This window comes from Plectropomus leopardus, chromosome 11 (assembly GCF_026936395.1).
Source record: "Plectropomus leopardus strain MGB_pleo_1.0 chromosome 11, ASM2693639v1, whole genome shotgun sequence".
Lineage (NCBI taxonomy): Eukaryota > Metazoa > Chordata > Actinopteri > Perciformes > Serranidae > Plectropomus > Plectropomus leopardus.
In genome coordinates this window covers 20,709,556-20,727,238 of record NC_142186.1, presented here as the reverse complement: position 1 = coordinate 20,727,238, position 17,683 = coordinate 20,709,556, and the positions used below count along the sequence as shown (strand labels likewise).

The 17,683-nt window shown below is 39.8% G+C and overlaps 1 protein-coding gene across 2 annotated transcripts in view; it reads right to left on the bottom strand.

The window, feature by feature from the left end:
* LOC121945100 (mannosyl-oligosaccharide 1,2-alpha-mannosidase IA) overlaps nucleotides 1-17,683 on the bottom strand; it is a 243,061-nt gene that overhangs the window by 25,132 nt on the left and 200,246 nt on the right. Inside the window, exon 5 of one of the 2 annotated variants that reach the window (XM_088084268.1) lies at nucleotides 3,579-3,672. In XM_088084268.1, coding sequence (XP_087940394.1) covers nucleotides 3,579-3,672 — 94 coding nt within the window. Of the gene's footprint in view, nucleotides 1-3,577; nucleotides 3,673-17,683 lie in introns of both variants that reach the window. The other variant, XM_042489125.2, reaches the window with a different exon arrangement.

The following is a 17,683-nucleotide window of genomic DNA, read 5'->3' as shown; positions in this document are numbered from 1 at the left end:
ACACACACACACACAGGCACCCACATCACTCTCACTGTGTGATCCTTAATATATTTAATTCTAATTCATATTTCCACTATTAATGTTGATAGTTCTACATTTGTATTTTAACTAGGGTTAATTAATGTTATATCAAGACCCTTTTTAGAGTTTTTTTTGCTAACATAACATTGATTTTATTTTGTTTTTAAGAGACTATATGATATTAAACACAAATGTGGCACATTATGAAAAGTGCTTATTTTCCCCTTTGCACATTGGAAAGGTTTTTCCAATGTGCAAAGGGGAAAAGGTAATGAGCAACTTGGCAAGAAATGTTCTATAAACTGCAAGAAATTAGAAGATATAGATTATTATTTTTTAAGTTAAGGAAAAACTATATTTATAATGATATTTAAAATTATGTAACAAATTTATTAGAAATTTTAATTTTTTTTCTATTCTTAAACTAATTAAAGGTAATTTTCTTATTCACTTAACTAATTTCTTGCTAATGTTTGGGTCATTTCTTCCTTTGTTGCCCATTGCCTTCTCCTCGTTTTTGACTGATATCAAGCCACTTTGCTCAGGTTTCAAATGGTTAAAGGATAATCGTCGATGTGTTTATGTTTTTGTAAATAACTTTCATCCCCTCATTTTCATCAGACCTTTTGTGATAACAGTTTACTGTCAAATGTCTGGGACACAGTTGCTACTTCATTTTACTCTGCCAGGAGCATTAAAAACTAATTTGTGTTGTTTGATTTAAAGCTCTGTTGAAACCACAATAAAAGGGCCTATCAAAACATATCCTGTTTTAATGTTCCACTACTTATTTTCCATTAAAGTGATAATGGGTACAATCATAGATAAAATTTGGCAGCTATCTTGAGACACATTGTGACACAGAAACACTGAAAACACTGAAATAATATAGCTATGTTTGCCCTGAGGATGTTGAAGCAAATATTTAAAAGTAACTCAAAAGCACTTTTCCCTAGTAAATAATTACTTTTATACCCCATAATTGGTAAAGTAAGTCAATTACTTTTGAGAGAAGTAACTTCTAACTATGACTTATCAATATTTTTTAGTAACCTGCACAACAGTGATTATAGCACATTAGAAAAGTCATCTGTCAGAGCTGCAGACTGCAGCAGGACCGAGCTCCCCTGTGCACAGACTGCTGACTGCCTCAGTATGCTCTGTTACACATTGCATATGTTCTTCTCAAGTCATGTGTTCGTGTGTGTGTTGTGTGGACACGCTTGTTTGTGTGTCTGCGCGTCACTCCATGCGCCCCACATGACGACAGTATGGGCAGCCTGCTTCCTCCTGCCCATCTGTACCACCGGCCCATGTTGGTGATGTAGCAGGAATTAACTGTAGAATAAGGTAATTAAATCTGCCAGCAGCTGTCCGGCTTGGCTGGTGGGTTAATTGGTAGCAGGTGGATGACAGAGGTGCCAGGAAATGTTTTATAAAACAAGATTAAGGAATGAAAGAGAGAGGATGGTATACTGTAGGATTTTCTAAAATAAACATGCATAAAAGGAGTTTGACAGCTTCAATTTGGCTGAACAACTTTAAATAATCGCACATGGCTGTGTGAGTGAGATATTTTAGATCCAGTCTCACTGGACATCTCATCAAACTGAATCATTACCTATTTTTTTCTTCTGGTGTTCATGTACGAAAAAGGAGTAAAGTCAGACTGTAGGTTTCCATGCCAGCATTGATAATTTGATTTTCACAGTCACCGACACAGTCACAGTGCTGTTAAATTCAGTGTCACTTTTCATTTTTAAAGTCACTCTCCAGACAGGTTTTAAAGTATGTAATACGTATACTAAGACTAATATTTTGTTTAATATTGTTTCTCCACATAAAGGTTAATTAAGTCTTTGAAAAGAGGCTGGAAGCAGGGCAACTCTTTCTCCCTCTATGATAAATTTTCTTGCAGTAAGTTTTGCTTTGCTCTCTCCAGTTCTGCTCCTGGGATGTATAAAGACACCTGGATACAGCGTTGAAAGAGGGACCCCATGTAGACTTTCAAATTTTATTGGACAAAATGAATTAAATCCTGATAGTGAAATGAGCCATTCGGGTGTGATGCTCAAAAAAATGTATCCACTAATTTACAGGTGTCTCTTTCAGAATGTAAGTCAAAGAGGAAAAGTATTTTTGGGCCACAGGGCATCACATGACAGTGTAATTACACTTTTCAGCCACTAAGAAAATTGGCACTGAAAGAGCAGTGTGCATAAAGATGGCTAACATTAAGAGTTAACATTGGAGGTTTCAGCCACATATGTTTGAGTCTCAGATGAGGTGTCTGATGTGCACTAAAATCAGTAACTAGTAGACGTATCAGAATGGTAAGTGCAGTTAGCATTTTTAAATTATGTAGTTTATTAGCTTGTAACTGGCTGTGGCTGACACATCGTTCGCGTTTGTGGAACATGCAATAATATCAGCTACAATGGGGTTTTTGGGCAGCTCTGCGCTGGAGGTTTCATGTTTCTTTTCTGGTGTTGTGACAAAGTCTATTTCTCATCGATATGTGTTTCCCGGACTACACAGTGATTGGGGTTTGTATTAGCGATGTACCTAATCTATTGCCCAAACATACATTTGAATCTCAGATTTTAGGGAAGTGCACAGACATCGCCCCCTTCAGTAGAAGGAAAAGACAATGCCTCGCTTGTGACAAACTATGCACAGATTCAAGTCAGTGTAGTCAAGGTCAGACATTTTAGGGGACATAAACAGAAGAAAAACAAATTTTACGTGGAGGGGGACTTCAACTCAAAAGAAAGAAAGAAAGATAAAAAGAGAGAGAGAGAAAGAGAACTTTAAACTCCTGGTCAAATTGCTCTAAAATGAAAATAGCTTGAAGTTATGTTGCATGACCGTGGCATTAACAAGATCGTGTCAATAAAGATTTTGAGATTAGAAAGGTAATGGTTTGGAACAGATTAAAAATTAACACAACTCATTTAAATAAATGCAAATATTATTCATGTGATCTTCCAAAGTGTTTATGAACACAGATTAATTCTTATCTGAATGTTATCGTCATTGTAAAGCTCAGCCTGCAGCTGCTCCATTGTCATTAAAGGGAGACTGTGGCCCCGGTGTTTTTTCATTTAATTGTTTTCTTTTTTATAAAGTTCTCATTCAAAGAAAATTATACTTTTGTAAATACTGTTTTTTTTCTGTTTTTGAAAAAATCGTGTGGAGGTGAATTTTGTTTCTAAATTACAGATTTGGATCTGCTTTCTTCTTTTGGAACATGTTTTTATGTGCCAAGATGTCTCCAGGCTTTCCAGCAGCTGAAAGTTGAGAATCAGTGTTGATGCATGTAAATTAACTGAGGATTTAGAGGACTGTTGAAAACAATATTAGCTTATTTCCTATTTGTTGATATCTCTCGCTTCAAACTCGGCTCACGTTTTTGAATCAAGCTCTGCCTCTGGTTGCCAAAATGAACAAACTGCATGTGTGCTGATTAATGCCACCAGCCATGATGGCTGGATATCAGCCTTTTATCAGGGATGGGGGACATTTGGAGGTGAAAGCTGCTGCTGGGACTCACCTCCCCAGGTTGATGACTCCTCGGGGGATTCCTGTTGGAGTGTTGAAGGCAGGCAGCAGCTTCTCTCCGAGCTCCAACACTTTACTCTTGAACAGCTGGAATAAAAAAAGAGAAGAACTTGGTTAATAAACAACACACCTACCAAAAACACTGCCCATCATCTCATCTGAGTTGAAAACAATCATTGTCACAGGGTAGGAATCACAGGCGGGCACACATTTACCCTCCAAAGCTAATTATGTGAAACATAAGGCCTGCTACAACGGCCCTCCAGCAGGATTAAAAGCAATCTCAGCGATGTAATCTACAACAGTCCATTTAAAACTGCACTTCCTCTCCATCTCCATGGGGCCAGACTCTCTGAGGCCAAAGCTGAGGCAAAGTTAATGTATCATCTTATGCGCTGCATTATCAGTCACCAACTCTCCATTAGCCGGTGGGAACAATGTTTGAAAGAAAAAAATGAAATGAAGACAGTAGAGTGAGATATTGAAATACTGACAAAGACAGAGACGTCTGAGGAGACAAAGGTAGCAGAGCAGAGGCGAGACAGAGAGGGACGATTCATACAGGAGACTTGAAAGCCTCGGAGGCAAGACAAAGCAGAGAAAGTGATTGAGAAGAGACAGATATGGTAGATGGAGGGGAAACAGAGTCTAGACAAAGACAAAGCGCAGTCACAAAGAGAGTTTGTGAGCGCAGCGGCGGTGTGGAGCAGTGACTCAGCAGAAATATTGAGGAAGCAAGGAGAAAATTGGGGAAACAAATAGTGATCAGATAGGTAGAAACCACTGGGCTCCACTATTAGGACTGTTATCACTGTGAAAGTAGCCTTTGTAGTCTGAAATTGCTTTTACCTCAGCAATGTGAACAAGTAATACTGTATATTTAATGTTAGAATGTATTTATAGTGATGTATCCTCTTTTTTAAAAAGCTTTTTCTCATTGTTTCTTACCTCAAAACACATTCAGTATTTTCTCAATGCTCACAAACCAAACAGCCTTTAGTCTTTATTTGGATCCTGTTGGCAGCTAGTCTTCCTGTGTACTACTATTTTTTACTTTTATTTACTGAGAGGACGTGCACTTTTGCAGAAGCGCCCTGATCACATTTGCACACATACACATCTAGAAGACGCTCAGTACAACCAGTCTAATCTGCTGGCCACTAAGCAGCTCCACTGGACTGGTTGGGGCTAAGGGCACTGCTCAAGGACCCCTCAGTGGTGGTAATGAGGGAAGAGCAAGCGCAGCTTTTTCAGCTCAGGGATTCAACCAACAATATCCTTATCATAAGTTATTATTTTACTATTCAGCCAGTAGCTGCAGCGTCTTCCTAAAACCTACCCATGAGGCTTTGCATGAAACTCTTGCGCATGTCATGTCACCCATGTGGGATTTTTACAAAAAGATTGCGGCACAGACCCTCTCACTGTCACGAACAAGGGGTGCAAAAAAGTCGGTAAGTAAATAATGCATACATGGATGACTGAATACATAAACAAACATAGTAGATATTAAACTGCCAACTGCAGTATTCAAAATGGAGGAGCCTGCCTTTTTCCTTTTCTTAGGAAAATCAGTGGTTGAACAGTTCATCTGCCAGTGATGATGCAAAATGATGATGATCAATAAGTGTCAAACAAAGTGTGTATAATATATACAAACCATATCATTATGTACCTATTAAAATGATGCAAAAATGATTGATGTTTTTTTCAAATCTAATGCTGCCCACTTTGAACCAGTGAGAACAGCACAAAGAAAAAGCACTTTTTCCACTTTAACTTATATTTCTCATTTTACCCTGATATTGTACACAGTTTGTGATTTTTGTGTGAAGGTGTATCTTCTTTGTGAATATGTCACTTTTTTTGTATTTCTTTCTTTATATCTATACATACATACATAGTTCCTTTTTTCAGCACTTTTTAGGACATTATTCTTGTTTATTTTTTCTCACCTTTTTTTAACTCATTTTTTGGGGTTATTTTGGCCATGTCTTGTTAAGTTGCCTGTCACCTTCTTCCGATCTTTTCAAAGAAATCCAACCAATTTGCTCAGGTCTCAAAGGGTTACAGAAGAGCTGTTTGTACTTTTCAAAGTAAGGTGGTTAAAGAGTCTTGAATTAAACACTATTATTAGGGTTTTAGGTATCGGGTGATTAGAAATGTGGGAATAAGGCACTGTGATATTTTTTGTTTGTCTATTTAGAGCCCCTGGTATTGTGGCTATACAGCACTCTGTCAGTCAAAAAGCAGTGGGATGGGAGCAGGGTGGCGTTTCATATTCACTTGTTAATTCTGGCAGAATAATACAGAGCAGCCTCAGCCTAATGTGTGTGTTTATGTATGTGCTGCGCTCCCTCTCCAGTCCCCTGACTCTCTATTTTATCAAAGAGAGCACTAATGACCCTCCGCCTGGTCCCATCTCTCCTCATCGGCCCTTTCTACCGCCGACGCTGCTGCTGCTGCTGATGCTGGAGCAAACCAGAAGCCCACAGGCACACACACACACATTCAAAGCAGACACACACTTAGTTCAAAACAAGCACACACACACACACACACACGCACGCACGCACGCACGCACGCACGCATACACGCACACATACACGCAGACTTGCTTTCATTTTTACGCCGGGCTTGCATCATTTTGAATTTCACTACAGAAATATACTTTAGTTTGTGTAGCCATGCACTTTTAAATGAAACAGACAGCAAACACACACACACATGCAGTCTTTGTCAAATACTTAAACACACACATCAAGAAGCAGGGGCAGCAGATTATATTGCACTCATTTATTCTTGTTGGCTTGTTTATAAATTACTTGATTAATTATAGTAAAACCCCTTTGGCTGGCAGCTGCTCTGTGATTTACTGTACGCGGCTCACGAGCTAAATTAAGGGCCATAGTCATAAATCTGTCTTCGCTGACACACTGCTGGTCTCTTGTGCAACACCGAGAGCCTCCTTCAGCACGTGCGCTTCATTACTGAAGTGCTGCTGTAATTACACTTTGTGTATTTGCACCGCCTCCCCATCTATCCAATAATGCAAAGCTATCAAGAAAATCCAAGATTGGTGACTTTTGCTTTTTTTTACTCCCCTGCCTCTCTAAGAAGATGGCAGAACGGAGGAACTCAGCAAACACCAACATTGATCTGACGTGACAGCCGACAGGTCGCTTTCTTCCCTTTCAGTTGGCATTCCCTGCAGGATGGCGGATGGGAGGCTGGACACGAATGGCGTTTTCTATCAGCTCTTAACCGCTGAAGACACGCATCAGGCACGCAGTCATCTCTCCCTCAGCAAACACCGTAAGAGCCCAGCGGAGTGACACTTTTCTGGGTCTGCCACTTCTGTTTACCAGTAAAACCTCTCAGTTCTTGCCTCAGGGAACAAAAGACTCGAGAAAATGGGCTTTATGCGCTCTTCCATATCAGTTATATGTTCGCATGTTTAGCTTTCGATTTGTCCGACTGTCTGCGTGTAATATTGCTGTAAAACAACAACTGGGAGAAGATTACTGTTTGTGTGTTTTGGGAAGCAAGTCGATCCTCCGAATTAAATAAGTATGACAATATTCTATCAAAACCAAAAATGTGTCAGTCCATCTCTCAATACAACTTCTCTCTCCTTTCTGTTACTCTCAGCTCAAAGCCAGCTGCTTCCTTCTGAACATGTAAATCTCCAAAAGAGGAGACAAACAATTTGCTTGTTTCATGTAAATTCAGTAAACTTGTCTGAATTGTTCAAATACAAAGAGGGGTTTTTGGTTCTGGGGAAAATCTCCGTGATTCCAACAGTGCATTTCTGTCATACCATATGAGTACATGAAATGTCCTATTTATTTTAGCATTAAGCAAGTTTTAATAGGGCCCTGCCTCTCCATTGTGTCAAAGCAGATGTCATTGCATGGTATGTTCTGACTTTGTGACTGACAAAAGTAAGAGTGAAATACAACTACTGTACCAACATGCAAACCTTTCTTGTAAACTACAGCTGGGAAAACATTACTGTCTTGTGTAAATATGCGTGTGCACAAAGTGAAACTTCTAGCAGCAACTTCTGTGACCAGCAAACAAAATACATAGCTATGATGTCTCTCCTTAAAAGTGCTCATAATTTGAAAACAAGACAATCTAGAGTCTCAGTCAAGGTTTACTCACAGTGCAAGTGTGCACGAATGCAAAATGTAAAGCAATGGATTGGCAATGCCTATTAATTAAATATTGAATATAAAATGTTGATTTACTGGGCATATTGGGTAATATGGATGCACATCTCTCAGTAACCATCAAGCATTGAGCCAAGTCATAGCATAAGTATTTTAGATTTGAAAATGCATTTAAGGTAATTTACATGGAGCAGACTATTTCAAAGGAGGGAGGGTTGTAGTGGAAGCACTGGGGCGTCTTGTGTGACTGTATGGCAAATGGTTTAAATTGCTTACTGGTCAGATTGGAGGGCCCCATAGCCTAACTTTGCTTAGGGCCGCAGGGGGGTCAGGTCTGGCTATGTATGACATATGCTTTTACACAGCATTTTTTTAGACTTTGGGTATCTCTCTCTTTTTTACCATATGTTTGTATATATATATGATTTTTTTTTTTAATGTTTTAACCATTTTTTAAAAAAGGCTTACTAATTCACTAAAAGAGCTGTGCACTGTGGTTTTTAGCGTCACTAAAGGTGTGTCAGATTTTCATGTTGTAAATTATTATCAGTATTATCGAGATTGGGCCTAAAACTTTCATTCAACAGCATAACTGGAGCTGAAATGTAACAGCATGGCTTGGATTTATAAAACCTAATAAACACCATGTGTATTATATATTTAACTTTGCCTTTTAATTTTTTGCATCTGTAAAATCTTCATTAGTTATGGTATGGGCTGTGATATAAATTGCTGTGTTGTTTTCATGAGGATGTTTCAACCATGAAGGTCAGCGGCACAGTGGGATCAGGCTTTGGCTGCACAGACATTAAATAATTATTGTTGTTGGGTTTTTTTTTTGGTCTTTTCAATTGTTAATAATAAGAAAAAATACACACTATCACCTGCTTAATTCGTCAAGATGAATCACAGCCTCTTAATCATACAAAGGTTTTATTTGTGTCGTCTTCATTATTTGTGGCTTGACAACCAACCTTCTATGTCTCACCACTTTTTTCTTTTTTCTTCACATTCAGGACACATTCTCATGTCTCAATAGACAGGTGACGAACAACATGAATATACAATGTGGCAATAAAATGACTAACTGTGTGACTGATTGCTGATATGTTTTTGCAGCCAGCAGAGAGCTTCATCAGCTGCACAAATCTCTCACTCATAGTGTCACTGATTCTGAGTAAAAATGTGTGCTTTCAATTCGAGAACAAAGCTCTGTCTCTTTTACACCTGCCATCACCTCCTCTTTATTCATGTTACTGAGATGTCGGAGACACAGACGGCAGAAAACCCGATCTGCTGAAGATGAGAAATGGATGGTAAGCAGCAGTGTCATGGAAAACATATCTGCAGTTTAAAGGCAAATTTTTATCTCAGCTTCAGAGGACTGCTTATGGCGTTCTTGATTCTGTCCTCTCTTCCTAAGACCAAAGCACATGCAGAGTGCATGCATAATGCTCTCTTTTTACAAGTCCTGCACAGCAACCAGTTGCCACGGTGAGAAGAGTTTATTTGAGATTACTTCGGGTTCCTGTGCTCCAAAAATAACGACCAAATCTAAAAAACATAGCGGGTAGCATTTTGAGAATCGTCTAATGTCATCTGGCTGTGAAAAAAAGTTTTTTTTTTAAGACCACAGATAAATAATTCCTATTTGGCATCTTATGAACACGGATCAGCAAACTAACCTGTTCTGCCTCCGTCACTATCTCACACCAGCATGCAAGTCCCCGGTAATTTTCTCTTCATCGTTTTCCCTTTGTCTTGATCATCGCAGGACAGCTTGATCAAAAACAAATCTATAAAGCAGCTAAAAGGAAGCCGAATCGGCCCACACAGGAAAAAAAAAACAACTCATGCCCTACTGTCACCTCATTCCTGGACCCAAAGAAAGCTTGTGATGACAGCAATCACCTGTGGATGAGCAACAGAAATGAGTACAAAGGACTCATTTTTGTGCCATCAAAGGCAAAATGTCAATCCCGACTTCTAAAAGACAAAGGCGATGTTTTTAAATGACTTATTATTTATTATTATTCCAAAGATATTCAGTTAGCTATCACATACAAGAGAAAAACAGACCTCAAAACTGAGAGACCACTTAAACGACTCATCAATAAACAAAAGAGTTGCAGATGGTAGAGGAAGTACGACATGCTTTTCTCTTGATCAAATATAACAGATTCAAACTTTAGTCAAACATAATTCCAGCTAGCTGGCATGGAGGGAAAGATGGGTTATGGGGAGAAATTTCAGAAATGTATGTGATGGTCAATTAAACACTGTCACACTTTGGCAAGTATTAGGGCTACATTAAATCAACAGCTAACTCCACGCAAGACTATTGTCACAAATACTTTCACAACAAAATTTACAAATTTTTACAAAATTTCACGGATTTCACAAATCTCATGACTTTAACAGGTTTTCTACTATGAATTAAGTACAATAAGTAATTCATGAGCACATTGAGTATTTAGTCAAACCTATGGCTCTATTCCACACCTCTAGTGATGTCTATATTATGACGGGTTCTCAAAGGAGGAGAAAGCCTACATTAACTCAACAGAATCAACTTTCATCACACACTCGAACCATTATCAAAAGGCCTTAAGATACAGTCTGCAAACTTATACTGAGAGAGGCTCTATTTGCAAACTCCCAATTGAAAAAGTTAAAAAAAAAAAAAAAGTATGTTTCATTACAACTTAAACTGTACTGTACACCTGCAGGGGTATGTCTGCAGTGTGTGGGTGTTTTTTTGTGCATTGTTCTTTCTACAAAATATTATTTTAATGGTTTGAGTTAAAACTGTGTGCCTACACCAACAAACACACAAATTCATGTTAAAACATGGTTCAGCAGCTGCTGCAGGCTCAGAGATATCTGAGGTTTAATTCTGCCGAGGCCATAATAAGATGCTCATTTTCTCAGAGCAACTGGAACAAATAGTCGATTCTTTATAAGCAGCGGCTGCACCTGGTTTGTTTAGCTTCTCTCCCAGAAGCATTGATCGTTATTAGGATCCTTTTCTTGTTTCTGTATCTTCATGGGCCCGTTGGGGGAACAAGGTGGATTATTCAAAAAGAAACAGATACACTTCAAGTATCTCAAACATTTGGTGTAGTCATCACTGATTGAAAGGAATATTACAAGTCTCAGCTTCAATCACCCTTCCTCAATATTTCCACTCTTTCAGTCGGATCTGACAAGACTGACAGGAGGAGACCTTTTCTTGCACATTGATTTCGTTCTTCATTTCACAAGCTGCTGGTGTGAGCTGACTGTGAAGCAGAGGAGTCCACAGGTCGCATCACCTTCACTCGGTTCAACAAGTCTGAATCTCAGTGAGATTGACATTGTTGCCTTTGAGCAAGCTTTATCCCGCTTTGAATATTCAGATGGTGTCTGTATTGAGTAGCATCAGCAGTGTGTAAAATTCAGATTAAATATTCAAAGTTAACAAGGGCAAGATTGCAGAAAAGGCTGTCTCTATTGTACGGTAGGTTGTCTTCAAACCACTAGTCTCATCAAAAGAAAGCTAATGATTGCAAATTTTAAAAACTGACATTTCACTCCATCCATGACAGTGATTTTTTTAAACCTAATTTAAATTTTATTCTGTCCCATTTCATTCCACAAAGCTGTAATTTTGTGCCTGCAACACGTGTTTCCACGTCTCCATCGGCAAAGCTGACAGAGTGACATAGATGTCTTGAACACTGTCGGTCCTGCATCAGCCTGATGTTGGGAAACCGAAAAGCACTCGATATAATTTATGCAGCATAGCATTGCCTGAGAGTGGAGTAGGCGAACATGCTAAAGCAGATCCGATAAATTAGACATGAGGACTTCTGCGAAAACAAACGCAGCGGTAAAATGGGAGTACCCACCAAAGCCCAAATTGGGAAAACAAACAAGTGGCGGCGGCTCAATCAAGCCCCCGCTGGAAAGGAGCAGCTCTAAATTAGTCCACATTATGGCTATATTGTTAAGCAATGTTCATCAGCTTAAATGTTCTTCTCTCAAGTACATGACCGCCCACCTACTCTCCACCCCTCCCTTTGACCCACTAAACCGGGCTCATACAAATCATTTCACAGTTTGCTGACTGCTGCTACTGTATAACACAGCAGTCACAGTAACTGTCATTCCTCCCGATTCAATGGTACAATTATAGTGAGTATATACTCTGTCTTGTGCTCTCTATGTTACTCAGAACCTAATTACTGAGAATGAAAGCATTATATCTGCCTTGTGTTGGTGTGTGTGTGTGTGTGTGTGTGTGTGTTACCGCCAGGAAAAAAACATTTCCTGCCACAAAGGACTACAGATGCTTGTGAAGATGTGGTTGTTGATTGGCTGTTGTAAACACAACTGGTCATTACTGGGATATTTCAACTTCAATATCATCTTCCCATATTACAGGGTAGCCACCATGTGGCACTGTACGCTTCAGTTTTTGTAAAACCAGGCGACGCTGCTTTTCATGTAAAGCTGATTGTCGTGTGCAGTGTTGTTTCAATACCACGCTTGCATGAAGATGGGGGGGGGGGTCCCGAGGGAAGAGTTAATCCCACCCATGTTCCACTGTTAAGAAAAATACATGAAGACTCTCGATTATAAAATCATGTTAGATATGTGAAGCTATCTCTGAGCTGTCTGTCACAGCAAATCAAATTGAGAGACAATAATGTGAGAGATTATTATGCCGGCACACTGGACCTCATCGGCCTCTCAACACTCCATACAGGAAAAATTTGCCAAAAAAATCCTGTCACATAACACTCTTTTACGGGTTTGCATTGACGGATGTCATACACGATAAGCCTTCACTGTGGCAACTGAGCAGACAGACCTACTGACCCATCAATAATTCAACCTACAATTTGCCTGGTGCCATAACCTCTCTGCCATCATTACTGGGGAAGGAAACAGTGGGGGCCGATGGGACGCGGAGAGAAGCAGTGGTTGGAGATGATGTCAGGTCCGGTTCTCATTAGGGCCATGACAGAGTCTCCAAGGCCTGGTGCAGGAGGACAACCGGCACCTCCAGGCCCACTCAGCCAGACGAAGAGCTAACAGGTACCTTCCTGTGTGGGCACCGGCAGACAATACCGCCGAGAAACGGCAGGAAATCTGAGAGATCTTGTTAAATTCTAAGAGAGAAAAACTGTCTGAGACTGTCTGTCAGTTACATGTAAATGGATGAGACATTGCAAGACTGTGTGGGTGACAGATAAAAGTTTTCACACATACTTTTTTTGAATATCCTGTCAGCTTCTTGCAATCAGTAAAAAAATCTAAAACTTCTTGCTCTGTTAGATAAACCCAGAGGCTACAATGTCCATTACGCTCCTCAATACAGAGCTACTAAAATAAAGTAAAAGTACATTAAGCAGTTTGTCTTTATGCAGGTACTACACTGGCCATAAGGCCACTAAATACTTGCACTGCCTGACCTATCTCACACTGGAGAAAGGTCTGGTTTAAGGGTGTCTCAATAAACTGGTACTGATGATAACCGTGACATTTAAAAATTAGGTATTGATATCATGTTATCATGTTTCTGTTTCTCACTTTGTCTCCATCTGCGAACGCCAACGGTTGGCTTTTCACTATCCATTCAGTACTCTTTTTGTTAAAGTTGAATAGGACTAATAGCATTATTATTATTATTATTATTATTATTATCATTAATGTTGTTATTATTGTAATGATGATGATGATGATGATTATTACATTACTATTACTATTAGTGATAGTAATGTCCTACTATCATGTTGACAGAATGATAAAAAGGGACACCCACAAACATGTCATAAGACACCCCTTCGCTTTACTAGTCAAGTCTAATTCTGTAGGAAACAACAGAATATCTGGAAAACTGGATCTTTGGTGGTGCTAGAGAAAAGTCATGAGGATTCATCATCTGGGATATATGACATAAAAAAAACCCCATAGCAATCCATCCAAGTCGAGTAATGTCATTCTGTATGAAAGTGGTGGACCAACCAACAGAACAAATGTCTTCAGATTTAAGATCTGTTGCTCTGGACCAAGAACAAGTCAACCAGCTGACTACTTTTCAAGCAGCTTGTAAAGTAACAGAGATAACACACAATCTCCACCAGTCTTTAGTGCCGATGGCCAAAATTCAAACAAAAGTGCGCAGAAAAGAAATACCTCTGTCATCTCTTGTCCACACCTCCCCCTCCATAATATTTTTTAATGCTGGACAATAGTCATAAATGCACCTGTTGTTTTGTCTCCAAAAGAGATAAACGTGATCTGCGAGAAAAGAGCCATCGGATTGCTTGGGGGAAGATTATGAGATTGTAGGAACACAATGCGTTGAGGGGGTGAAGGATAAAGTGCAGATGATAAAGCAGTCACAGCCTCAGTGAGAGAGAGAATGGGAGAGGCTTTAAGTCTGAATCTTCGACTGGGATGAGAGGAGGCAAGGCAAGATGAGGGAGATCGGATTTGGGTTATCTGTGTGGCCTAGCGTGAATCTGCGGTTCAGTCGGCAATATGAGCGAGTTGTTTGTGGAGTGAAAGAGAAAGTGAGGTTTCTTTAAAAGCTCCTCATCGCAGAGCCGGGCTTCAAAACATCGGCTGCTTCATCAAAGACTCGACTCAGTGAAGGATATGGACGATGTGATGCCATGCATGTGGGGGAGCGACTCTGTGTGTGTGTGTGTGTGTGTGTGTGTGTGTATGTGTGTGTTTGTGTGTAGAAGTGAGAGACAGATGTTTGCTTGTGTTTATGTCCTCTTCATCTGTAAATTAGGACACCATTTAACATGCTTTCAGAGATTTATGTTCATGGCATGAATCCTTTATCGGTGCGTCTGCAGGTTATTGTGTTGTCAGTGGCTGACAATGACGAGGAAGGTGGTGAAGAGGTACAGCGGTGTAAGCAGAGTGCACTTTGGGAGGCTATACAGATGTGCCGTCACACATATATACCCTCGCAGCACATGCAGTCATTTAACTTTAACACTGTGCCTCTGAAGGAGGGGGTGTCATTGGAGTAAACTTGCTGCCCTGAATGACAAAACTCTGTGTAATCTATCCTCCTTAAAAGAAGCCTACATAATCACCAAGCCTCCATAGAGTCTGTGAAGAAAAGGCAATTCAGCTTAACACAGTGCACAGGCTGCGTAGCGTAGATAACCGCTATTCAGACCCACAAAATTTCACTGCTTTTCCTAGAAAATTGAAACGAGTGAGACACTCCAAAAACTCAATTTCTCAAGTTCTTCAAAAGGGGTGAGAGCGAAGGCAGCAGCTCACTTTTTATAATGATAGACATTTCATCAGTAAGCTGTAATGTCATATATTTTTAAAGACAGTAAAAAGAACTTTGGTAAAGGCGTACAAGGTCAAAGCTGAGTTTTCTCGATTAAAAATTAGGATATGGTGAAGAAATGAAGGTGTACCCTCAGCGGAAAACTATTTTAGATGGTAATATATACAATTATACTGTACTTTCATCGGTGCATGTTTTATCTGTCTCACACACGAAGAGTGGGAGTCGTAACAAAGGTGTTACACTGCTGCAGAGCTCGTCTGGAAATGCAGAGATGACAGTGTTTTTTTTGGCACACTTAAATTAAGCTCTTCCTGCAATCTTGCAGACGCAGCTGGAGTGTCAGACAGGACTGATCTGCGAACTGTAGAGAAGGGGTTGTGAAGGGGTCACATTCAGCTTCGATATCACTCAGTGGCTACGGTTACATGCAGTATTCCCCTATTATTCTGCAATAACAGTATTCTGAATTTGATGCAGGTCAAATAAATAGCATATTTCTTTTAAATATTCTGAATTAGGCTTTTTTCAAATTTTGCATTTTCCAATTAAGACTTGTGGAATATGCTGGTATTATTTGGGTTTTAGGAGCATAATTTGTGCATGGATATAGCTAATTTGGAATATGAGTCTCAACTGGGGTTTTTACTGCAGTCTGCGACACATAGCCTCTCATCTGTTTACGGGCAGCTCTGTGCGCTGTCATGGATTCATTGTGCACAAACCTACTTGCACGAAAAAGAAAATCCCACATTTCTGGTCGGAAGAAGAAACAAACCTGCTTTTAAAGATTATGAAACACTTGAATATTGACAGGTTTTTTTGATATGCACCATTTATCGCAGCACTGACCTTTTCAAGAAGGTGAGGGAAGAAAAAAGAGTCCAACAAGTTCACGATTAGTAGGAAACTTAGAATGATAGTAGTAGCAGGAAACTGTGGAAAAATCCTATTTTGTAGGTGTAAAAATATTAAATCAGGCCTTATATGTAACAGGAAAGCTAAGACATAAATTCTATTAAAAAGAGCATTCGTGATGGCCACTCTAGTAAAGGTGCTGCAATCTTTTCTTTTTTCCCTACCTGTACAATAACAACATGTTATATGACATTCACCTTGGCCTCCAACATTATACCAAACGCCTCCAACTCTGACATAGATGATGTGATAATACTCTAAAGGTTCACCACAGCAGAGGAAATTGAATTCCCAAAAGCTGGCAGGTACATTTTCATGATTGAGATTCTTTCACATCAATCCTCTTAATATTTTAGTGAATTAAAAGCAATTTATTACTGTAAAATCACCTTAAAACAACAAGCTGCCTGGTCAACCAGGTGTCTTACTGAGTGTAGGAAACTCAAGATTTTTGTGCTACAAGGCCCGGGGTCAAGCGTACTCAAGTGTCCTTGAGCAACAAAATGAATATCTCTATCAGCTGTGAGGGCGCTTGTTGTGCAGCTGATCTTCTGCTCTGAGGAGCAAAGTGAAACGACACACTCCCTGCAGGCTACAGCACAGAAATACGGTGAAAGAGGCAGCTCTCTCACACAACACACTGTGTATGTAAACTCTGTAAAAAACACATCAGCCATAGACATGCCTTGAGGCTTTTTGTCAGCTTCTGTTTAACAGCACTACACAGAGGCACTGCTGATGACGTGCCATTTTGCCTGTGATCTAAAATGCTAGTTGTTGCAGCCAATATCAAATCATCCCCTCAGGATAAGAAGCATATGGTATTATACTCCTCTCGATCTTCCACGAGTGTTATGATGGATCCTCTTGATTCTTTCAGCACCAACCTCCATCCGTTAGGCTATCATCCTCTCCGAGTCTACCTCTGGGACCTACTTAGATGGCGATGCGTTCTCCTCTCTGATTGGCCTGGCAGGCTTCCTGTTGCCGCGTGCATGCTGTTGCCATGGTTTTGGCTGGGGCTGCGCTGCAGTTTTCGCTAGCTCCATCTGTCTTGGGTGTCAGCTGGGTGGAAAACGCTGTGATTCCACTCATTTTCTCACTGGGGGGTGGCATCCATCCTGCTGCCACTCCTCTGTCTCCGCACTGGCACACATCAACACAATTCCCCGACTCCAGTTCAGACACAGTGCTCGACAGTAAAGAGGATTGTTGTTTGAGGTCGGACATGCTTCATCAATTTGAAGGCAAAATAATGTTAGAAAAGCTGAGCAGATTTGCTTGAGTCCTGCCAAAAGACCCAGGTGCAGGATTCAGGCACTGGGAGTGAGGAAAACAAATAAATACTGTGAAGCTATTCTGAGCCCAAAGAGAGGGGAGGTCACTCATATGAGGAAAATGTTAAACCACATTAATTAAATTACTCAGCCAAGCTGCTGCATATTAGACATTTCTTTAAGCCTTTAAAACCTGAGCAAACTTGGTTAATTTCTTTCAAAAACACAGGAAGAAGTTTATAAACATCTCAACAAAAAAAAAAGGGCCAAAAATTAGCAAGAAATTAGCAAAAAGTTATAAGAAAAAAAAACATAATGAAAACGTATTATAATTTCTATAATTATAATAATCATAAATATATTTTTTTCGGACATTTTCACCTTGTTTTGTTATAAAATCTAATTATATCCCTCAG